This window comes from Mirounga leonina, unplaced genomic scaffold, assembly GCF_011800145.1.
Source record: "Mirounga leonina isolate KUSES-001 unplaced genomic scaffold, KU_Mleo_1.0 Mir_178, whole genome shotgun sequence".
NCBI classification, from domain to species: Eukaryota; Metazoa; Chordata; class Mammalia; order Carnivora; family Phocidae; genus Mirounga; species Mirounga leonina.
The window spans coordinates 20,404,978-20,430,650 of record NW_023270464.1 but is presented as its reverse complement, the minus strand read 5'-3'; the positions used below and the strand labels follow the sequence as shown (position 1 = coordinate 20,430,650).

Below are 25,673 nucleotides of genomic sequence, written 5' to 3'. Positions count from 1 at the left end.
ATAAATGAGGCAGAATAGAGAATCAGTAATATAGAAGACCAAATGATGGAAAATAAAGAAGCTGAGAAAAAGAGAGATAAACAACTACTGGATCATGAGGGCAGAATTCGAGAGATAAGCCATACCATAAGATGAAACAACATTAGAATAATTGGGATCCCAGAAGAAGAAGAAAGAGAGAGAGGGGCAGAAGGTATAATGCAGCAAATTATAATAGAGAACTTCCCTAATTTGGGGAAGGAAACAGGCATCAAAATCCAGGAAGCACAGAGAACCCCTCTCAAAATCAATAAAAATAGGTCAACACCCCAACATCTAATAGTAAAACTTACGAGTCTCAGAGACAAAGAGAAAATCCTGAAAGCAGCTCAGGAGAAGAGATATGTAACCTACAAGGGTAGAAACATTAGATTGGCAACAGACCTATCCACAGAGACCTGGCAGGCCAGAAAGGACTGGCAGGATATATTCAGAGCACTAAATGAGAAAAATATGCAGCCAAGAATACTCTATCCAGCTAGGCTGTCATTGAAAATAGAAGGAGAGATAAAAAGCTTCCAGGACAAACAAAAACTAAAGGAATTTGTAAACACAAAACCAGCCCTACAAGAAATCTTGAAAGGGGTCCTCTAAGCAAAGAGAGACCCTAAAAGCAACATAGACCAGAAAGGAACACAGACAATATACGATAACAGTCACCTTACAGGCAATACAATGGCACTAAATTCCTATCTTTCAATAGTTACCCTGAATGTAAATGGGCTCAATGCCCCAATCAAAAGACACAGGCTATCAGATTGGATTAAAAAACAAGACCCATCGATATGCTGTCTGCAAGAGACTCATTTTAGACCCAAAGACACCCCCAGATTGAAAGTGAGGGGGTGGAAAACCATTTACCATGCTAATGGACACCCAAAGAAAGCTGGGGTGGCAATCCTTATATCAGACAAATTAGATTTTAAACCAAAGACTGTAATAAGAGATGAGGAAGGAAATTATATCCGACTTAAAGGGTCTATCCAACAAGAAGATCTAACAAATGTAAATATCTATGCCCCTAACATGGGAGCAGCCAATTATATAAGGCAATTAATAACAAAAGCAAAGAAACACATCGACAACAATACAATAATACTGGGGGACTTTAACACCCCCCTCACTGAAATGGACAGATCATCTAAGCAAAAGATCAACAAGGAAATAAAGACTTTAAATGACACACTGGACCAAATGGACTTCACAGACATATTCAGAACATTCCATCCCAAAGCAACGGAATACACGTTCTTCTCTAGTGCCCATGGAACATTCTCCAGAATAGATCACATCCTAGGTCATAAATCAGGTCTCAACTTGTACCTAAAGATTGGGATCATTCCCTGCCTATTTTCAGACCACAATGCTTTGAACCTAGAACTCAATCACAAGAGGAAAGTCGGAAGGAACTCAAATACATGGAGGCTAAAGAGCATCCTACTGAAGAATGAATGGGTCAATCAGGAAATTAAAGAAGAATTAAAAAAATACATGGAAACCAATGAAAATGAAAACACAACTATACAAAATCTTTGGGATGCAGCAAAGGCAGTCCTAAGAGGAAAGTATATAGCAATACAAGCCTTTCTCAGGAACAGGAAAGGTCTCAAGTACACAACCTAACCCTACACCTAAAGGAGCTGGAGAAAGAACAGCAAATAAAGCCTAAACCCAGCAGGAGAAGAGAAATCATAAAGATCAGAGCAGAAATCAATGAAATAGAAACTAAAAGAACAGTAGAACAGATCACCGAAACTAGGAGCTGGTTCTTTGAAAGAATTAACAAGATTGATAAACCCCTGGCCAGACTGATCAAAAAGAGAAGAGAAATGACCCAAATCAACAAAATCATGAATGAAAGAGGAGAGATCACAACCAACACCAAAGAAATACAAACAATTATAAGAACATATTATGAGCAACTCTATGCCAGCAAATTAGATAACCTGGAAGAAATGGAGGCATTCCTAGAGATGTATCAACTACCAAAACTGAACCAGGATGAAATAGAAAACCTGAACAGACCTATAACCACTTAGGAAATTGAAGCAGTCATCAAAAATCTCCCAAAAAACAAAAGCCCAGGGCCAGATGGCTTCCCAGGGGATTTCTACCAAACATTTCAAGAAGCACTAATACCTATTCTTCTGAAACTGTTCCAAAAAATAGAAATGGAAGGAAAACTTCCAAACTCATTTTATGAGGCCAGCATCACCTTGATCCCCAAACCAGACAAAGACCCCATCAAAAAGGAGAATTACAGACCAATATCCTGATGAACATGGATGCAAAAAGTCTCACCAAAATACTAGCCAATAGGATCCAACAGTACATTAAAAGGATTATTCACTACGACCACGTGGGATTTATCCCTGGGCTGCCAGGTTGGTTCAACATCAGCATATCAATCAATGTGATACAATACATTAACAAAAGAAAGAACAAGAATCATATGATCCTCTCAATAGATGCAGAAAAAGCTTTTGACAAAGTACAGCATCCTTTCTTGATCAAAACTCTTCAGAGTATAGGCATAGAGGGTACATACCTCAATATCATAAAAGCCATCTATGAAAAACCCACAGCGAATATCATTCTCAATGGGGAAAAACTGAGAGCTGTCCCCCTAAGGTCAGGAACGCGGCAGGGATGTCCACTATCACCACTGCTATTCAACACAGTATTGGAAGTCCTAGCCACAGCAGTCAGACAACAAAAAGAAATCAAAGGCATCCAAATCGGCAAAGAAGAAGTCAAACTCTCACTCTTTGCAGATGATAGGATACTTTATGTGGAAAACCCAAAAGACTCCACCCCAAAACTGCTAGAACTCATACAGGAATTCAGTCAAGTGGCAGGATATAAAATCAATGCACAGAAGTCAGTGGCATTCCTATACACCAACAACAAGACAGAAGAAAGAGAAATTAAGGAGTCGATCCCAGAAAAGCAAAGCTGGCGGCATCACAATTCCGGACTTCCAGATCTATTACAAAGCTGTCATCATCAAGACAGCATGGTACTGGCACAAGAACAGACACATAGATCAATGGAACAGAATAGAGAGCCCAGAAATGGACCCTCAACTCTATGGTCAACTCATCTTTGACAAAGCAGGAAAGAATATCCAATGGAAAAAAGACAGCCTCTTCAACAAATGGTGTTGGGAAAATTGGATAGCCACATGCAGAAGAATGAACCTGGACCATTTCCTTACACCACACACAAAAATAGATTCCAAATGGTTGAAAGACCTCAATGTGAGACAGGAGTCCATCAAAATCCTAAGGGAGAACACAGGCAGTGACCTCTTTGACCTCAGCTGAAGCAACTTCTTCCTAGAAACATCGCCAAAGGCAAGGGAAGCAAGGGCCAAAATGAACTATTGGGACTTCATCAAGATAAAAAGCTTTTGCAAAGCAAAGGAAACAGTCAAGAAAACCAAAAGACAACTGACAGAATGGGAGAAGATAGTTGCAAATGACATATCAGATAAAGGGCTAGTATCCAAAATCTATAAAGAACTCATCAAACTCAACACCCAAAAAACAAAGAATCCAATCAAGAAATGGGCAGAAGACATGAACAGACATTTTTCCAAAGAAGACATCCAAATGGCCAACAGACACATGAAAAAGTGCTCGATATCGCTCAGCATCAGGGAAATCCAAATCAAAACCTCAATGAGATACCACCTCACACCAGTCAGAATGGCTAAAATGAACAAGTCAGGAAACAACAGATGTTGGCGGGTATGTGGAGAAAGGGGAACCCTCCTACACTGTTGGTGGGAATGCAAGCTGGTGCAGCCACTCTGGAAAACAGTATGGAGGTTCCTCAAAAAGTTGAAAATAGAGCTACCATATGACCCAGCAATTGCACTAGTGGGTATTTACCCCAAAGATACAAAAGTAGGGATCCGAAAGGGTACGTGCACCCCAATGTTTATAGCAGCAATGTCCACAATAGCCAAACTGTGGAAAGAGCCAAGATGTCCATTGACAGATGAATGGATAAAGAAGAGGTGGTATATATATATACAATGGAATATTATGCAGCCATCAAAAGGAATGAGATCTTGCCATTTGCAACGATGTGGATGGAACTGGAGGGTATTATGTTGAGCGAAATAAGTCAAACAGAGAAAGACATGTATCATATGATCTCACTGATATGAGGAATTCTTAATCGCAGGAAACAAACTGAGGGTTGCTGGAGTGGGGGGGTGGGGTGGGAGAGATGGGGTGACTGGGTGATAGACACTAGGGAGGGTATGTGCTCTGGTAAGCGCTGTGAATTGTGCAAGACTTGAATCTCAGATCTGTACCTCTGAAACAAATAATGCAATATATGATAAGAAAAAAAAAAAAAAGAAGAAGAAGAAGAAGGTAGCAGGAGGGGAAGAATGAAGCGGGGGAAATCGGAGGGGTAGCCGAACCATGAGAGACGGTGGACTCTGAAAAACAAACTGAGGGTTCTAGAGGGGAGGGGGGTGGGAGGATGGCTTAGCCTGGTGGTGGGTATTGAGGAGGGCACATTCTGCATGGAGCACTGGGTGTTATGCACAAACAATGAATCATGGAACACTACATCTAAAACTAATGATGTAATGTATGGGGGATTAACATAAGAATAAAAAAAAATTCTGATCCTGTTATTAACCAGTTCCGTGTTTGTGAACTCAACTTCACAATGGTAAATTAAGCTGCTTACCTGCAGTTGTATTCTGTGATAATTAACATGTGATATACATAAAGCTTGTCACAAAACATTCACTCAACAGATGCCTGTCTTCTTCCCCGGTCTCTACTAGTGAATGACTCCCTTTGGAAATTATGGTGATTCTTTTCACTCTCTTAATACTTATAATTAATTTTAAATATATACAATTACATAAAAATTCACAGTGCTGAATTTTCGGTCCCTTCCCCTTGTCTAAGCCCCTTTGTCTTCCAGCCCACAGCTAGTATTGCTTTCTTCAAAGGAGGTTTCTTTTTTCTTTTTTCTTTTTTTTAAGATTTTATTTATTTATTTGACAGAGAGAGACACAGCGAGAGAGGGAACACAAGCAGGGGGTAGTGGGAGAGGGAGAAGCAGGCTTCCCCGGAGCAGGGAGCCTGATATGGGGCTCGATCCCAGGAGCCAGGGATCATGACCTGAGCCGAAGGCAGACGCTTAAGGACTGAGCCACCCAGGCGCCCCTCAAAGGAGGTTTCTTTAATGTCTCTTTCCTTGAGATGTCCTCAACAAACTACTGAGTGGCAAACTTGTTATAAACACTAGACCATTCTCTCTTTCCCTATGACAGCATTCCTCAACCATAGCACCACTGACATGTGGGGGCAGACAAATTTGTTGTGGGGACTGTCCTGTGCATTGGCAGATGCTTAGGAGCCACCCCTGATCTCTCCTCACTAGATGCCAGTAGCATCACCCTCCCTCCCTGGCTGTGACAACCCTTAATGCTCCTTCATATTGTCAAATGTCTCTCGGAGGGCACAATCACCCCTGAGTAAGAACCACTGCACTATGCCCTTCCCAGTCTCTTTCGCTCAAGACTCTTAGGATAAACTTGCTCCTTACCAAAAAGCAGAAGGAATTTACCATATTGGTTAGAAAATTCCAAATAGCCAAAAGATCAGGGAAAACTCAAAGGAGAGAGGCCAATGACCTGACACAATTCAAATGGATCACCCATGAGATGCCAGAGTTGCCTCTAATCTTTTCCGAAATGAAGCAGGATATACATATATCTCAGTGCTGCATATGATGTTTCTTATGTTAAACAAATCTAAGTTCCTCCCCATGGTATTGTCCCTTCATTTGACTGGGGTTTCCTACAAAACAAAAACAAAAGAAAATTCACTTCCCTAGGAAAACATTCCCTGATTTTGGATTAACAGGTAACGACAATCCTCGTAAGTGGTCGAGTACTATGTTAAGTTCCTTACATATCTTATATCATCAAAACCTTACAATAGCCCTAAGTGCTTTATGATATCATTTTATAGATGAAGCAATTGGAGCACAGAAAGCTTAAGGAAAAAGTGCAAAGTAACCTAATTAGTAAGTGACTGAGACACAATTTAAACCCAGGTCTATCTGACCACGTATGCTTATATTTATCCCTCACCTTTCCTTTATGTGTGATAGTTCCATGAATTATATTTATTAAATCATCATTTATTAAATGGTTGAGATGATCTGTTTATTTATCTGTCCCTCCCATTAGATGAGTGCCTTGAAGCCAGGAACAATATATGTATATCCCCAGTTGCTACTTTATTTTTATTTTTTAATTTTTTTAATTTAATTTTATTATGTTAGTCACTATACAGTACATCATTAATTTTTGATGCTACTTTAGATAAAGAAACTGAATTGTTTGATTTGCTTTCATGTGCTAAGTTGACATATTTAAATGCTAAGTATATGTTAGGCTTAAGAAACATGGTTCTACTTTGTGATGTAAGGAAGAGATGCGATAGAGGTGCGTCTGAGCTTGGACATTTGCCTACCGCAAGCACATCAAGCAAGAGATGTTTGCTGTGGTCCCGCCAAGTGCCAGGCTCTGTGCTAAGAACTGGGGTACACTGGCGAATTAGTAGACACAACTCTGTCACCACAAGTTTCTATTTATTGAACATTAAAAGATTTGAAAAAAAAAAGATTTGAAAAACTCAGAAGACTCTGATTGATTTGAGAGTGGGAATAGTAGTCCCAAGTCTAAAAAAAATAGAGCTGGTGAGTTTAATATGATAAAACAAGTGCTGCCCATTGGTTCTGTCTATAGAACCATTCATGGAGACTCATAAACTTAGGATCCCTTCTTCACCACAAAAAAGTACTGGACAAATTTGAATCCCTCTACTATCATCAAAAATGTTTTTAGGATTTATTCCCACTGTCTAGAGAATTGTTTAATCTCCAAAGGAAATAAAGTTTAATTCTTCCAAACCTTAATAGCATCCATGAGCTGTTGGCTGAGCTTAAACATTTCTCATCCTTAATGTAAACTGACCAGGTTTCAAGTTCCATTCCTTCAAGTGTCTAGGATTCCAGGTTCCTCTCGGCTTTCTCCAGAGGGTACATGTAATAACAACAGCAGTGCTCTTTGTGCTTATTGGTTCTTGCTCCCTCCCCCCCTTTCTCACCACCCCCAGCATACTTCAAGTGCTTTAATCATAAATCTATCAAATCTTCATGTAACATGTATCGGTAGAGACTTTAAATCCCTGCTGTGATAGGGAGACCTTCAAGATGCAGGCTAAAAATAATCTAGCTAGATAAACAGATACATAGAGAGATAGGTACAGATATACGTATAGGTCAGAAGACGTTCTCAGCGATGTAGCATCTTCCATTATGAGAGTTTTCGAAGAAGGGACTATCTTACAAAGGAAAATAAAGCATGATGTAATGTGCATGGGGACTAGCATCTGTAAGCAGATCAAATAAACTCAAAGTGGCTCATCATGCAGCAACACAGTGGCAGATAGCAGATTCAGAAAAGCAGGGCATGTGTTAATTTGTGAGGGTTATGATAGGCTTTTGTATATGGTTTTATAAATAAAGGGAAAGGCTGAATGGGTGGAAGGTAAGAAGAAACACACTTAGTTCTTTTCTGTTTCTCCACAACATTTTTCCAAGCAAGAGCTTTGTCCCCAGATAGAATTTAGAAAAGAAACTCAGGAGAACCAAGAGAACCTTGATGGTTGTTGCTCCAGGAGGAAGCGATCTTTGAGGCTGAGTGACCTCAGGGTCACCTGAGGGGTGAACGTGAGGGGTACTTTGAGGATGGGTCCCAAAAAGGCATCACACATGGAAGCTCTAGCTTCGTTTTGTTTTGTCTGAAAGCGAGCGTATACCAGGAGACCTTGATTTCATACTCAGTAACCCTTGGCTGGGGAAATTTGCTTTAAAAAAGGTTCCCCAATGCTTATCTTCAGTTGGTATTTTACTTATCTGACCCCATGAAATTTCACCTGCTAGAACCTAATTCAGCAACTGCTGCTTCTGATGAAGAAAGAAAAAAGATATTGTCCTCAAATCAGGTGATTCATTTCTCTCCTTCTGGCCACTCTTCCTCCCTCCATTCCCTTATATTCCACTTCTCTCTTTGTAAGTGACCTTCTTTTTTACAATCAGCCAGGTAACTGTAGAGCAAACATTTTCAGATAGGGTAGATGACATGCCAAAAGTGTTCTGAAACGAACTTGCCAGATGGTGGTTGCTAGCATATGGCTCCTGCTTGAACCAGGCACAGCTTGCCAAATTCAATTTTTTAAATTATGTCTCACTTTAAAAAAAAAATCCCCCCAAAACATAAGAGGCCAGTTTCCTCAGCCAAACTTTGAAATGAGGTAGGTAGAGTGAGGATGGTGTCATTGGAAATAACAGGAGGTGGAGTGTCAAATACCAAATAGGCTTATGGAAGGAATGTACTTGGGTTCCAGATTGCAGCTTTCTCTCTGTCCTAGAAGCTCTGGAGGGACATGTTGACCCCATCTAATTGCTTGTCTTCCAGAGTTTCTCTTTGCAAGGATATAGAAAGGATAGAAAGATAAAATAAACTTAAAACTCCTTGATTCAAATGGTACATCAGTAAACTTAAAAGTCTCTTTACATGGTTGCAAACATTTTGTAGTTCTGCGGTATATTTTTTTTGCCACCTAAAGTCCATAAAAATGTCCCCAAAGAATATGTGCCTATTAATTGCCATGATCCACGACAAAAACAATAATATCCTATGAAATGATATCATTTCAATTATTTCATGGTGGTGCAGGTGTTTGCTAAAGAGAAAGTGTTCATTAGACATAAATTAGTAAACAAGCATGATATTGGCTCCAATATTCCGAGAAGTGAGAATAATGAAAAACTACTTAATGTTCTCAAAAGAAATCTGCTATTTTGAGAAGCCTATATTCCTGAATGTATTAAGCTGCATTATACCTGTGTAATTATGTGGATATTTTTCTGTTCATCACTGGAACCTTAATTTTCTGATCCAAACACTGCCAGTTACATGGTAATTAATCTTTGAACTTTTTGATGACTTCAAGTATTATTAAGCAGTAATCTGCAGAACCATTTCATTACAAGGTAATAATTAGTTTTATATGCAATTCCCTAGCACTTTTCAGCTAAGAATTTCAAAATGGCTTATAGATCAAGATGAAGATGTTGGGGTTTCATTTCCTCGTCCAAAGTCAACAAAAAATAGAAGTGAAGGTCAGAGTACTTATTCCATTTCCGCAACTGCCTGGAGCCTGCAGGATTCCCCTAGAGCAAGAATTCTAGAATTTAGCCAATTGAATCACAACATTGGAGGCCATTTTTTTTTTTTTAACTCTGATGAGCTACTCTGAAAAGAAGAAAGAGTATTAAGAAATCAGTGTTTGTAGATGACTGAGTACATGAGTTATCATGATTTAGAGAAGACAGTGTTACTTTTTGTGCCAATACTTAAGTCTAGATTAATCTCTTAATACCCACCCCTTTTGCCTACCCTTCAGACTGGTCATTTCTATGTGCTCATACATTTTTTAAAAAGATTTTATTTATTTATTTGAGAGAGAGAAAGAGAGAAAGCATGAGCAGGTGGAGGGGCAGAGGGAGCAGCAGACTCCCCACTGAGCAGGGAGCACGACACCCTAACATGACACCCTAACACGGGCTTGATCCCAGGACCCCAGGATCATGACCTGAGTCGAAGGAAGATACTTAACCGACTGAGCCACTCAGGTGTCCCAGTGCTCATGCATTTTTGAAGATATCAGAGATAGGTTTATTTAATATGGGGGCGGGCTGTCTAAGGACTTCTGCCCATAGTAAGAGGCCCTTGAAAGTTCTAATTACATTCAGATGCAAACAAAAGGGATCAGGGATGACATTCAAACCAGATAGAACTCTGAATCGACAGCCTGGCTACTATCCAGAGGCTGAGTGCTAGTAAAACACTGCAGTATAAAAGAAAGATGTTCCTAAAAGCAAGATTTGCTTTGGGTAAATATGTATTTATTTAACTTTTGCTCAGGGTCCCAAACAAAGATTGCCAAGCGAATGAGCTTCTTCCCCAACTCCTCATAATTCCTCAAAGTCTCCCTGTTCAAGGAGTTTCACTTAAAACAATAATAATAAAAAGAATAAACAACAAGCAAGAACCACCAACAACAACCACCGAATATCTCCTACCTGTTGTTTCATCCAATTCCCCAATAAGTAGGAGATCCTAAGCTCCTCAACCCGGTGATCTAAGGGCATACCTTGGATATCTAGACATACTACCTACCATATATGTGGTGTAAATAGGACAAGTTAAGTTGTCTACCCTACAGTTTTCCAAAGGCTAAACTGGATAAATAACATTTATCTCATATGGTTGTTATGGGACTAAAGTATGGCATGCAAAAAGTCTAACTTCTTTTAGTTAGTTGGTAACCAATCTTAGTTACAAAGGAAAGCAGGAGCCTCTTGATTCAAATTTCTACGAATGTCCAGGGATTGAAAATACTCCTGGGATAAAGAAAAAGGCTGTTTCAGCCTCCCAGGGAATTTGTTTATGCATTCTTTAAAATGAAATTGTGGTTTTACAGACATTATAGATGGATTCACTGAACTCTCTTCCAATGCCCTCGTGGCACGCATTCCGGTTTACTAAAATGTTGGTAAGCAAAAGTCTAAATTTCCCAGCCTCCCTTGCAGTCAGGCTTCCTGGGGTATTCTGTCTGCCACCAAGCCAACACTCTTACTCAGGACTTTGAAGGCAGAAGGAGTTATGGTGAGGCAGTGGCGATCTGGAAGCAAGTGTGTGGTTGAGGGCATTGTTGTTAGGAGGAGTTTGATTTTGTGGTTGGCAGTCTAATGGCTACTGAAGGAATGTAGTGACGGCCCCAGGATTTCAGTTGGAACATTTGCACTGAGTGGCTGGACATTTCTCCTGGCTGCATTGCTTATGGCTGAGTAGCACCCAAGCTTAGTTACGTGAATCTCCAAGAAATTCTATGTAATAGCAATTGCCCCTAATGGAATCTCCTTCTGCTTAAACAAAAACTTTGACTGATATATTAGCAGAATATAATTTGATAACAAGGTCATATCCAAAAAAGAAGCTTTGCCTCACATCCAATGGGCCACCTTCTTTCCATTACAGGTTGGTCCAGATTTTGTCCTGATCCATCTTGCTGATGATCTGTCCCATCCCTCTGCTTAAATATGATGGGAAGCTTGTCACATCTCTTAAAATGCATCTGTACTCGTGTATGTGTGTGTGTGTGTTCCCTGCAGACACTCTGCCACAGAAGTATTTAAACAGGGCCTCTATGTCCTGATCCATCTCAATTGTGATTAGTTGGAAGGCTCACGCCGTAACATGAGATGGTGGAGCCAAAGGAGAGATCAATAGGGAGGGAGCTATCAGCAATTAGCAACTGCCTGGTGCATTTTTTATTCATCAGAGTGGGCAGGTTGAGATGCCTACAGGATAACAGGTCTCTGGCATGAGAAAGACAAATGAGGAAAAGAAAGAAGAGACAGTTCTGCCACTTTTTTGAAATGACTCTGCTTTTCCATTCTATTCATAAAGCTTCAAGGCACCCAGCCTCCTGCGCGCCATGCATTGTGGGATGTACAAAACAACCTGCCAGCCCACTGATAGTAAGAGCTGGTGTGTGAGGACCTCCAACATGCCAGTGTCACCGAGGCCTTTACCATGTGGCAATGCAGTCTTTGGGGAGTCATCCAGAAAATATCACTTAATGAGACCTGCTATATGTATCAGGCCCTTGGCCAGGCACCTGGCAATCCTGTAAGGTAAGGTTATTATGTGTACTTCACGGATGAAGAAATTCAGAGTAGCTGAGTGACTTCCCTACAAGTGCACAGCCAGAACTTGGGATTTTCTGATTTCCAGAGTCCGTGTTCTATATCACTGCTTCTCAGGGAGTATCACAGCTAACTCAGCCCTGCACAATTCACTTTCATTGACACTGGGAGTTACACGTCAGAGTGAGAAAGCACTGGAGGGCCCTTCCCTCCTGAACCATAAAACAGGGTTCTAAAACCTCCCTCCGTATGGGGCCAAATAGTAAATATTTTAAGCTTTGTGGGTCATAGAGTCTCTGATGCAACTACTCAACTCAGCCTTGTAGCACAGGAGGACCTTAAGCAACTTGTAAATCAATGTGTGTGGCTATGTTCCAATAAAACTTTATTTACAAAACAAAAACAGTTAGAGGACTGGATTTTGCCCTTGAGCTCTAAAACCAAACAAAGCCTTTCAGTGTTATGTGAGCTGCTAAATGGCATGAACCAGAATGGCTTTAAAGCTCTGAAGCCATAGCTAAATTTTTGGTCATTTTTAAAGATTCTTGTCATGCCTTAGTTACGAGTTGCAGGTGGTCAGAGTCACTTTGGCCAGTGATACATGAGAGGCAAGCAATACTGTTTTCATCTTCAACCCCTGCCCTCAGTTGATGTCGAAGGATAGATTGAGACCACCTACTTCGGGTTTCGGAGAATTCACTAGTGAGCTTGTGGGGCTTAGAGGTGATCCTTTATGACAGACATGAAAGGACAGAGTGCATTACGTTCAAAGTCTGATGACATTTACTTTTCTTTTTTTTTTTTTTTCATTTAATTCTTTATTATTCTTGGGACATTCTTTTTCCTTTGATAAAAAGAAGAGCAGTGACTACCGGTAGAAAATAAAGAGCCTTTCTATAAAATGCTATGAAAAGATATTTCAATTATTACTGAAAATGCCAATTCAGTTTAAAATATTCAAGAGAAGCCAGACAATAGTCTTCACAATCTTGAAGCAGACCCACTTCCCTCTGAACCAACGATCTGCTGTACCTCCCAGATAATCCTTCAGAAAAGTCTTTCCACATCTTAAACTGCACAGCTGAAAACACCAAGACATGGGTACAGAACGGGAATGTGAGTGGGCCCCCCCCCCTGTTTCTGGTCTTGCTCCCCAGTTACTACAAAGCAGTCGCAGGACAAGGTGGGACAGGAAAAGCGATCCAGTGATGCCCGGGTGTCTGAGACCCAGAGCGGGACTTTCTCTCCCTCTGGCCTGAGGGTCAGTGGTCTAGTCAGACACAATGGAAGTAAAACTGAAAGGAATCTGAAGAAGAAATTTAAAAAATGAAACGTATGACTCAACATTTTTTACTTTTGGTGAAGTCGAATGGTTTCCACCACTGAGCAAACTGCAGGGCTTTCTTCCTCTGATCCTCAAAGCTTTCCCGGATCCCTTTCCTCCAGAGTCTTGGTTCTATATCCAGCATCCCACCAATGATTTCCTTTCCAAAGTAATGAGGGAATTTGTGTTGATATTCAATGACATGGGCAAACCCTCCTTGGAGGTCAAAATCCACAGCAAAGTAAGGTAAGCCTCTGGGTACAGATTTTCTGATATCTTTTGAAGAGAGATCAATCAATTTCTTGTTCATGGACCATTCTTCATCAGATTCCATTATGACTTTCTTAAAATAGATGGGAGCCATCTCACCCACTTCCTTTGGGAGAGGGATGCACTCATAAACCATATGACAATGCTTCTTCATGCCCGTGTGTGTTTCTAAAAAGATGCAGTCCAGTCCTTTATCTTCAAACATCTTTACCAATGATTTTTGGAACATCTGAATTTCCTCCCAGATGTCTTCATCCAGTAAGGTGGCCGCTCTGTGGTGCTGCAAAGGTACTATCAGGCAGTGCCCCTCAGTGAGAGATCGGAAGTTGGGTAAACATAAATAAACCTTAACACCTATGGCAACAATGAGGTGCTTGGGAAACTGAGAGCTGTCCAAACAATACAGACATCTTTCCATTTGTGCAGCCAGACTCTGGTGCTCGGCAATTGCTTTCCTCCACTGGTTCTCTTCCTCTTCACCAGAACATTCTTTCTCAGCTGCTTTGGAGACAAACAGGTCATCAAGAGTGTAATAGTCTCCATCTGTTTTTCCCATAAACTTAGATGCCATCCTCATAAAAAGTTTGTTTTGATTTTCTGCTGTCCCCATCTTTTCATTCTTAACTAAATCATTTAGGCTGAGATTATCATCATCATGAAAGTATCTAACCCTTTCTTTTTCTTCATGGGTTGAAGCCTCTGTTAAACACACCATCTGTCTCTTCCTTCTTCCTCCTTTACATTCCAGAGATTTTCCTGGTGTATGCACAGGCCACACTCTTCCAGACTGATCTGTTCTGACGAGGATCACTTCTTGGTCTTCATTCCCTACCCCAGATTCTTTTGAGGATATCTGTTCCTTTGAATTTATTTGCCTTTTCAAGTTGAGCTTTAAGTCATTCCGCTAATTCCATATTTCCCATCATCTCTGCCTTGATAATCCTGGCTCCCAGTTTATTCTTCTCATCAACACTCAAGATGTGGATGGAATCATCCTCAGGACCACCTCCGGCAAATGGAGACTTTGTGTCCTGTAGATGCTCTTTCTTCAGAGAGTCATCTCTCAGGCTTTCATCTTGTGATTTTTCTCTCACATCTTCTGAAATGTGCCCAGAGTCCACATCGCCCCTAGTTTCTAATGATCTTCGATATGAACATTTCCTGTCTCCTTCTCTTCCGTTGGATCGGCTCCACGATGAAGAACTTTCTTCACTGTTTTCTGTGGGTTTTCGAAAACCATAACGCACAGAATCCTGAGCAACCAATGCTGAAGATGAACTAGAAGGTTCAAAATTTCTGCCCTTGCTACGAAATGACAGTTCTTCATCATCAGAGGGTCTTAAAAATTTAGGTTTCAAATTTCCAAGAGAAGAAAAGTCTTGATTTTGCCTTGGATTGGATTGTCTTCTACAGGTTTCTAAAGACCCAAACCTATTATATTTTTCATCACCACTAGACTTATCTTTATTGATGGTGTTTGTAGTATCTGTTGAACTGTATCTATCCCTTAAATTTTTATTATATTTTACCAAGTCTGATTTTCTACTTTCTTGACTACTTTGTGCTTTATCTGAGTATGCTGGTTTCCTCCACCGTTCTCATTTATAATCTTCTTTTGTGGATGCAGTTTTTTCAGCTTCTTCTAATTTTGACTGAAATACTTCCAATGACCCGTATCTTTCAGCCACAATGTCTTCAAAATTTCTATTCTGTTTCTCAGCTTGTTCCTTCATTCTTTGGTAAGACTTCCTCAACCAGCTTAAGCCACCATCTTCTACTACTGAAACTTTGGTAAGTGATGACACGTTACAGTCTTCTGATGGAAGATCTGTCCCACCATCTTTCCAGTATGGATTCAATTCTCTCTCCAGCAGTCTGGACTGTTCCAGGGCTTGGGTTTTCTCTTGCTCTATTTTCCTCATAGCCTCCTTCTCAGCTTTGGGTGATGATAAGGACACAGTTTTAACAGACATAAAATCAACCATCATCCACTCATCTCTCTGAATAACTGGGTTGTCTTCTCTTTCTGAATTTTCACCTTTCACTTTCCAGGCCTTTTCTCTGCCAGGAATCTGCGATGGGACAGCCTCAACCCACTTGTCTTCAGAGCTTGATGAACTATCTGTTGACTCATTGCTTTTTTCATACTTCTATTTCCTACTCTTTTTTTTCTTCTCTTTCTTTACTTTTTTTGAGTGTTTATCTTTTTTCTTCTTTTTCTTCAGAGAGTGTTCCTGTGAGAACTGTTCAATTCGCTCATTCACATCAGGTAGCATCCATGTATCCTCACCCCGAAGTCATTTAAGTTCTTTACACCTTTCTTCCTTTTCAAAATTGGCTTTAGCCTGGCACAACACCTCAGCCCTGGCAATCCTGGTCTGTTCTTTTTGTTCTTTGATACTCCTCTCATTTTCAAATCTACCACTGGTAGCCGCCATTGTTGTTGTTGTAAAACTGACATTTACTTTTCTGACAGACCAAATGGTCTGGTCCAGCAGTTGCTTTTTTGTATGACCTTGGGCAAATCATTTCATTCTTCTAAGCCTGAGTATGTGCATCTTGACTTGAAGGTAAGAAAACCAATGGGTGCCTCATAGGCTTGATGTAAAAATTGAGTTGTTGAACACATATGCATGGGCCTGAGTGAAAGTTAGACACATGACACTTCCATAAGAATGTGAAGCTGAAGGCCATTATCTTCAGCAAAGTAGTCTATTGCTTCCTTCCTGTATGCCAGCAAGCTTCCCTTTGGGCTGTAAGACCAAGAAGCAAGCAGGTTGCTTACCAGTCTGGTGCCTGTGTTGGGGGTGCATGGAGGGAGACAGTGCCCTTCTGATGGGAAGGAAGTTTGAGCTCCTGAACATCACACTGGAGCTCAATCTCCAACAAGCACTTGCAGAGTCATGCTCTCCAGCCCAGGTAATGGGAGCCCCGGGGAATGTTCAGGAAGCCTTTATTTCAAGGATGAGCATTTCTGAGTGCTCCACAAAATTCCAGTCCTGGTCCTAAAGCCCAGAAGATTTCATAAAAGATTGGCTGTCAGATATCACAACAGGGCTCAGCCAATCAACCTTCTTCCACACAACGATTTATCTTCCCCCCATTTCTCCTTCTTACCACCCAGGGATCCTGGCAAGAGCAGGTAGTCAATGGGAATTGATGATCTGACAATTAAAGCTGAAGATTCCAATTGTGGCTGAAGTGCCCGAGCTGGACCCTGCAGCTGTCAGAACTATGGAGACGAAATTTCAAATTTTGATAGCCATCTCCTCTAGCTGACCTTTAGCAGATGGCCCTCAGCACTAGGTCCTGAAGCTGATTAGCTGATTGTCCCTGGAGTTTGGAATCTACCATTTTTCCTCCTTTGGCAATTTTCTTGCTTTTTAGCAGATACTGGTCCCCAGGTGGCCCTCTAATTAGGAATGCTCTGTGATGTGATGACCCAGATTACCATGTCCACTTTGGGACTCTCTCTACAAAACTAGCTATTCAACTGTCTGTGCACAGCTCTGTATTCAGGATTGAAAGACTAGTGCTACCTCCTCTCATGTACACTGGGGATGAGCAAAATAGTTTCTGCTACATGGAAAATCCACAGGAATATATCCGAAGGCTGTCCTGTTTCAGAAAATCATGGAATACAGGGTTGGGGAAAGAGCACCAATGTGGAAGTAGGAAACTTGAGACCCCACATGCTTTTTTTTTTTTTTTTTCCTCCACTGAGGTAAGATTCACATAACACAAAATTCACCATTTTAACCACTTCAAAGTATACAATTAAGTGGCTTTTAGTACATTCACAGTGTTGTGCAATCATTAACACCATCTAATTACAGGACATCACCCAGAAAGAAGCCCCATTAAGCAGTCACCCCCACCCCATCCCCCCTTCCTCAGGGAAACCTGGCAACCACTCATCTGCTTTCTGTCTCTATTGACTTGCCTATTTCAGACATTTAATAAAAATGGAATCTTACAAGATGTGGTCTTTTGTAACTGACTTCTTTCTTTTCTTTTTGTTTTTTTGAGTGAAGAATTCAAAGTTTATTATAATTGGTATTTCTAAGTAGGCTTCCCAGTAATTTAAAAAAAAAAAAAAACATACAAAGATGAAGCTGCAAATCTCTTTTTAGGCAGAACAATGAGATTTTATTAATTTGTGTGGTTGTTATAACAAAGTTTAATTAATTTTCTGGTTGAATAATCTTTGGGAAACAATCTGACTTCTTTCACTTATCATAATGTGTTTAAGGTTTACTCCTGTTGTTGTAGCACATATCAGTCTTTTACTACTCATTATGGCGGAATAATATTCCATTGTGTGAATATACTATGGTTTGTTTATCCATTCATCAGCTGATGAGCAATTGGGTTGTTTTCTCTGTTTGGCTATTGTGAACAGTACTGCTATGACCATTCATGTACAAGTTTTTGTTTGGACATTTGTCTTTAATTCTTTAGGCATATGTCTAGTACAATTGCTGTGTCATATGGTGATTTTATGTTTAACAGTTTTTGTTTTTTTTTTAAGATTTTATTTCTTTGACAGAGCGAGAGAACACAAGTAGGCAGAGTGGCAGGCAGAGAGAGAGGGAGAAGCAGGCTCCCCACTGAGCAGGGAGCCCAATGCGGGGCTCGATCCCAGGACCCTGGGATCACGACCTGAGCCGAAGACAGACACTTAACCGACTGAGCCACCAAGGTGCCCCTATGTTTAACAGTTTTAAGGAAACAGCAAACTTCTTTCTACAGTGGTACACCAGTTTACATTCATACCAACAATTTCTCCATAACTTCACCAATACTTGTGACTTATGGTGTTTTTGATTATAGGCATCCCCCTGGGTATAAAATGGTATCTCACTGTAGGTTTTATTTGAATTTCTCTGATGACTAATGACTCTGAGCATCTTTTTCTCTACTTGTTGGCCATTTGTATATCTTCGGAGATATGTCTAGTCATGTCCTTTGCCCATTTTTTAAATTGGATTGTCTTTTTGGTGTTCGGTTGTTATATATTCTGGATACTAGCCCATTATCAGATACATGGTAGGAAAATATTTTCTCCCATTCTGTAGGTTGTCTTTTTACTTCCTAGATAGTGTCTTTTAATGCAGAACAGCTTTTAATTTTGATAAAGTCTAATTTATCTATTTTTCCTTTTGTCATTTGTACTTTTGGTGTCATATTTAAGAAACCATTGCCAAATCTGAGATCATGGAGATTTACATCTGTGCTTTCTTCTAGGACTTTTATAAGTCTAGCTCTTGCATTTAGGTCTATGATCCATTTCACGCTAATTTTTTTATGATGTGAGGTAGGGATCCAACTTCATTTTTTTGCATGTGGGTATCTACTTGTCCCAACATCATTTCCTGAAAAAATTAGTCTTTGCCCACTGAATGGGTTTGGCAGCCTTGTTGAAAATCAGTTGACTATAGATGTATGGGTTTATATCTGGACTTTCAATTCTATCCCATTGGTCTACTCTTTTGCCAGTCCCCCCAATGCTCTTTTAGTCAACTTAATCCATTCTGCATCTCAGATTTCTCATATGTATGTATGTTTCAAGGAGGCAGATGCATGAATAACATTCTACAGTGCTTCCCTAATTCCCAGAATAAATGTTTTATTATGAACATTTTATTACTATTAAAAATCAAGAATGGTAAATTCTATAAACTATCTTCAATCCTTGTGGATAGAATTTAATAAAAACTTTTAAGTACGGATACTGTCAGTTTTTGTGGGGCATGAAATGACACAAAAGTGAAAATACCTCTGTAGTTTTAAGATACATAAGAAATGGGGCTGGTTTGGCAATAGAAGGGATGAATATCCACATTTTTGTTGATAACATTACTAAGAATCATAATGTATAGAATTGTTGAATCACTATATTGTATACCTAAAACTAATATAACACTGTATGTTAATTATACTGGAATTAAAATTAATACACCAAGAATCATGGAAATACATCTTTGACTTTCTAAATTTCTGTCTTATGATCTCTGGATGTTGTTACATTTTATGAGAATTATTGCAAAGATCTAGGCCTGACAAATCTAGGCATGGTAGGTAATGATTACAAAGCCTGTTTAGCTGCTTTATTCTTTCCAATAAATTTCTTCATAATCTGGACCCATATTATACACATAATTCGTGGTGCTCCCATCAAACACCGTATCAGCCACTCCTTGATAGCCCCCGCTCCTTGACCCAACACTGAACAAACCATGTTCATACCTGGCTTGGCATCCTCATTCATATTATTTCCCCAACCCTCTGGACAATTTTCAATCCAGAATAATGCTTCCCAAATTCTAGCCAATGGACAGGTTACATCAGAATCACCTGGGTACTCACTGATAATAAAGAGTATTCCAAAATCTACTCAGATCAATCAAACTAGAATATGAAAAGGGGAAAGGGACTTGGAGAGGAAAAGAAATAAACAAAACACTCTGTAATTCTGATGCTGAGCAAAGGTAAAGGCCCTACTGGTGTCCTATTCAGGAGGCAGGTGATAAATGTAGCTATTACTCAAAGTTAGAGCCGGATTGTTTCAGAATAGGTGTGGGCATTGGAGTTAGAAGTCGAGTCACACAGATGAATGGATAAAGAAGATGTGGTATATATACACAATGGAATATTATGCAACCATCAAAAGGAATGAGATCTTGCCATTTGCAACGACGTGGATGGAACTGGAGGGTATTATGTTGAGCGAAATAAGTCAAAAAAAGAAAGACATGTATCATATGATCTCACTGATATGAGGAATTCTTAATCGCAGGAAACAAACTGAGGGTTGCTGGAGTGGGGGGTGGGGTGGAAGGGATGGGGTGACTGGGTGATAGACACTGGGGAGGGTATGTGCTCTGGTAAGCGCTGTGAATTGTGCAAGACTGTTGAATCTCAGATCTGTACCTCTGAAACAAATAATGCAATATATGTTAAGAAAAAAAAAGAAGAAGAAGGTAGCAGGAGGGGAAGAATGAAGCAGGGGAAATCGGAGGGGTAGACGAACCATGAGAGACGATGGACTCTGAAAAACAAACTGAGGGTTCTGGGGGGGAGGGGGGTGGGAGGATGGGTTGGCCTGGTGGTGGGTATTGAGGAGGGCACGTTCTGCATGGAGCACTGGGTGTTATGCACAAACAATGAATCATGGAACACTACATCTAAAACTAATGATGTAATGTATGGGGATTAACATAAGAATAAAAAAAAAAGATACAAAAAAAAAAAAAAAAGAAGTCGAGTCACAGATTGTTAGCCGTATAAAATCAGGTATGGATTGAGGCAAATAATTGTGTTCAGTAGGTATGAAACTAGGAAAGAAAGTTTTGGAATCCAGCTAATATTTTTGCAAAAACCAGAGGAAAGGGGTGCCTGGGTGGCTCAGTCTGTTAAGTGTCTGCCTTCGGGTCAGGTCATGATCCCAGGGTACCGGGCTCGAGTCCCACAGCGGGCTCCCTGCGCAGCAGAGAGCCTGCTTCTCCCTCTCCCTCTGTCACTCCCACTGCTTGTGCTCTCTCTCTCTCTCTGTCAAATAAATAAATAAAATCTTTTTTAAAAATCAGAGGAAAAACACAATGACTGCTGACTTGATTAAAGACTTAGATGAGAAATGGAGGTACCCAAGAGATCTTTGGTGACAGCATTTCTGTGGGAAAGCAATACAAAGGCAGAAAACATTTCTCATTCAAAGTTCCACCTGATTTTACTCTTCTAAATAATACTGCCTTGAAAAAAGCCAAGACCATTGCTTTCAGCCTTCCTGCCCAAGAACACAGGCTAGCGTTCACTGAGCCACCACTGTGGGTGAAGTGTTTAGCATGAATTATGTACTTTGATTCTCAAAGTAATTATATGAACTAAGACCATCCCTAACTTAAAAAAATGTGAAAGTTAGGGATTTTAAATACTTACTCAAAGTAATAAAAAAAATAATAAAGGGAAGGACTGAGATTCATATACTCTCCACATCTGGTGCTAACCCATTCAGAAATTTTAGCTTCAGCCTTGTCAGGACCCCATCTTCAGACCTCAGTGGCTCACTAAAGTGATATCCAGTCAAATCGCAGCAGACAGGAGAGGTTCACCGTCAGCAGAAGGTCATTTCATGTTCATGTGTTTTCCAGACCACGGTTTAAGATCTCAGACTAAAGGCTGGGTCTTTATATAGTTCCAAATAGTCCCCATACTCCAGTGCTACTCTCTCAATGATTACTGATCATCTGCAAATTCCAATAAAGATTGACCTTCCTCCTTCTTATCACCCTGCAGCACGGATTATTTGGTTATTTTATTGATGGATTTTGCAACCTACCCATTCCGTCTTTGTTTAGCATTTGGACTTATTACAACTTCTTTCATGAAATTGCTTCCTGTAGGTTACGGAAGCCATGCAGTATGTTAAGGGAGCTGCTACTACATGGAACAGTTACACATTTCCCAAGTGCTTGTTGAATTAAATTGAAGGCATATTAGATCTTTATAACAGGAGAGACTTTTAGCCACATCAGATGAAGAGGGAGCAATCACGGGAGCAGACTATAAATTCCTAGGCTCTGTTGCTGATTCCATGCTGCCTTCCCTTATTGCTATTTTAATGGAAACCATTTCCCACAGCCATACAATAAGAAATAACAGGATTCCCCCCCCCCAAAAAAAAGAGTCCAAATGATCATCTCTTATGACTCAATATTCTAGAAATAAGGCTTAAGTTGCAAGTTTGCCCCAGGGCACTGGCTTATTGGCCCCACAGCTGTCCACCAAGCCCTGAGACAGCCTTAGAGGACAAAGACTGCAGAAATGCAGTCTTTGCAAAATAAAGCTCACAATCTGTGTGTATATGTGTGTCTCCCTTTCTGTTCTGCTGGTGAAATCAATACAACACATGAGCTCCTTCCCTGAGGTTGCCAGAGTCACCCAAATGCCTTGATGGGGTAACATCTATAGTATCTTCATTCTGGAGAAACACAGTGCTGTCCCCCCATGAAATGTAGGTGAGCTTTGTGATTAGGAAATGATTGCCAAGTGCAAAATGCAGCTCTGGGTACCTTCTTGAGAAGATTGTGCATTCCCTGGGAAGAGAATTAAGGAATGGGAGTGCATTGGTATGTACTGAAAATCACAAAAACAAAACACTCTTTTAAAATAATGCTTAACTTTAAGAAATCTGATAAATGAAGAAGGGAAGAGAATGAAAATCAGGAATGATGGTATGTTTCTGATTAAGAGGTGTGGTGTCTGAGTCTCTCGGTGACTATTTTCATCACTAGAGACTATTCAAATGATTGGAGTCATTTAAGCAGACCTAAGAGCCATAAAGTGATTTGAAAAGACTTTCCAGAGCTAGCTCCTGGGAAGGAAGAGATATCCTATGCCCCCTATCATCAAGCACCATTTAGCAGGTCAAGTGAATATTTCTATTCTTTCAAAAGCAAAGGGTGTTCTCTACAGCTTAGGAAAACTGCTGAAACATGCATGTGTTTAAAACTACCCCTTAGAGTGAGTGATGTTGAGAGCCACTGGGATGGGCACTCTGGAGATTCGGGGGTAGGAGCTGGAGTGCAGTACTGCACAGACCCGAGTCATTGACCAGGAGGTACAATTTAAAGGTTCAAGGCTTGCCCCCGCTCAGCATTCTGAGATGATGAAGCCTGGCCCATTTGTATTCAGCTATTTGTCCCTAGCAATGAGATCATCTAGAAACCTGCATGATATCTCTGGCAAAGAAAATGTCACCTGGCAGCTACTACCAAAGCCAAAGTAGAAGCTTCAGTGATGGGAATTTGGTAGAAACTTGCTTTAGGTGGTCCTTACCTAATCCTCTTACCCCTTGCTAAAAATCAGAATCTGAATTCTGTTACAGTCACATCACTGTGAGAAAAATCTCCACTGGCCTGATTACTTGATGGCTTTTGTCTAAAGATGGAGCCTATAGAAGTTTCAGGACTCTAGATTAGGAGACACAAGTGTGCAGGCAATTGGGCTGAGCCCAAGCATCAGGAAGAACCACATGCAGTGGTCTGTTGGACTTTGCATCTGACTCTGTAATTACACAGATTAATGGACTTAGATGCTGAAGCTTTGACTTTGCACAGTGTATTTACTCTCCTAATCTCTGTTCATGTTATTTCCTCTAGCTAGAATGTTCTTTAGTTTCCATCCTTCCAAATTCTGCCTGATTGACCTCTGCTTCACAGCCTGCTTTCAATCTCAAAACCCTCCAGCCAACAGATTCCATCTCTCTCTTTTCTGTGATTTCTGTTTATCCCGAAGCCTAAACTCATTCTTACCTGGCAGACTTGCGCTTGACCTTTTCTTTGTGTGGAATATTGTCCTCCAGAAGTCATATAGCCAAGTCCTTCTCATCGGATACATCTCAGCTCAAACACTGGCTCCTCAGAGAGACCTTCTTTGGCCATGCCATCTGTATAGACCCATCCCTCAACACTTGCCACTGTGTTATCCTTTTTAAAATATGTCCAGCGTGCCATTTATCATTGCATGAATTATCTTGCTGATGAACTTTCTAATAATTATTTATTCATGACAGTAACTTTATTTGCTGAGAGCTTATTAGTTATCTCACATCTTTAAGATATGTGCTCCTGGAGTTCTTGTCTCTCTTGTTCACTGCCGTATCCCTTGTCCCCATACAGTAGATGTTCAATAAGTATTTCACACATGAATGAAGAAATCAATGACTCCAATATTATCCTGTCCTCAGCTGTCTTAAGGCTCTTGTCACATCATCATGCAATGGCTTCTTTAGAGCTGGGACCCTCTGACAGTACTGAGAACTCCTGAAGGTCAAAGTCTCTGTCATCTACACACAACTATACACAATATGTGTACAGCATGAGTAACCTGGTGCACAGGACTGGACAATAAAGTATTAGGACAGAAAAAAAAAAGCATGTGTTCATTGAGCACTGAAAAAAATAACTACTGAGTTACTTATTCTTCCCTTAATTCATATTTGGTTCTGTGATGATGGTGCTGCCTGAGCCCACAGGCAAGAGACCAAAGAAGACATGAAGATTCTTCCAAGGGCTCAGCCTCATGTGAGGGTCAAGAAGAGCCGTTGCCTCAGACTCCATAACTCCTGGATCTGGATCCTGTCCCTCTGACCTAAGTAATCCATTGTTATTTCCTATTCTCACACCTCCTATTTTTCAGGTTAAATGCATGCTTCTTTCTTCTCTTACTTGATCTTTTACATTCAAGAAGATGCCCCCCCGCCGCAAAAAAAGATACCCTACAGCCTGAGAGGTATTTTTAATGTAATTTAACAACTAGGATTAGTGTCCAGAATATGTAAAAGACTCCTTGGAATCAACATTTAAAAAAATAAAAAAAATCAGAGGTGAAATAGGTATAAGATATTAATTGGAAATTCTTAGAAGAGAAAACCTAAATGGCCCAACCTCAATAATAAGCAAGAAAATGCAAAGTAAAACCACAATCAGATAACACCAATAAAATATTCGATTAGTAGAAATGAAAAAGCCAACTAACACCAACTATTGACAAAGAGGTGGAGCGTGGAGAACTCATACACTGCTGGTGGAAGTGTAAATTGGTATACGCCTTGGAGAGCAATATGGTAATATCTAGAAGACGTGCACACATTTCAGCCCAGCAAGCTCCATTCTTGGAGGAACAATTATACAAGGACATAGGTATATATGCAAGAGAGTTCAGTGCAGCACAGTATTTAATAATAAGTGGATAAACTGTGATGTATTTATACCAAAAGAGAATTAAGTAAAAGGGCTAGCTCTAAATATATTAACATGCATAATTCTCAAAAATACACACTGAATTTAAAAAGAAAGTAGCAGAAGAATACATAAAGCATGACAACAATTATAGAAAAGTTAAAACGTGATAAAAAATCATATAAATATAGTTTATGGATACATACAGAAATAGTAAAGATAGAAAAGAGGCCTTGGACTGGTAAAAGCTAAATTCAAAATAGTGGCTACGTTAGGTTGTAAAGAGGAAAATGCATTATGACACAGTTATAGAGAGGACATCAACTTTATCTGTGATGTTTTATTGTCTAAGCTTGATAGTAAGTACTTGTGTGTCTCTTATATTTGTCTATATATTTTTATATGCCCTAAATATTTTATTAAAAATCGCTATACCTGCTGTCCTCTGCACTTGTTATCCCTTAGTAGAGTGG

At 40.1% G+C, this 25,673-nt stretch overlaps 2 protein-coding genes across 2 annotated transcripts in view; both read right to left on the bottom strand.

Moving 5' to 3' along the window:
- The window catches only part of AGBL1 (ATP/GTP binding protein like 1), an 813,331-nt gene that overhangs the window by 97,056 nt on the left and 690,602 nt on the right, over positions 1-25,673 (bottom strand). The gene's annotated exons all lie outside the window — the stretch shown is intronic.
- Positions 13,052-15,967, bottom strand: LOC118023029 (CWF19-like protein 2). Its single transcript, XM_035024093.1, is given in 2 exon segments — positions 13,052-14,307; positions 14,309-15,967. Coding segments are annotated over 2 exon segments (2,691 nt in total). The 5' UTR covers positions 15,898-15,967; the 3' UTR covers positions 13,052-13,205.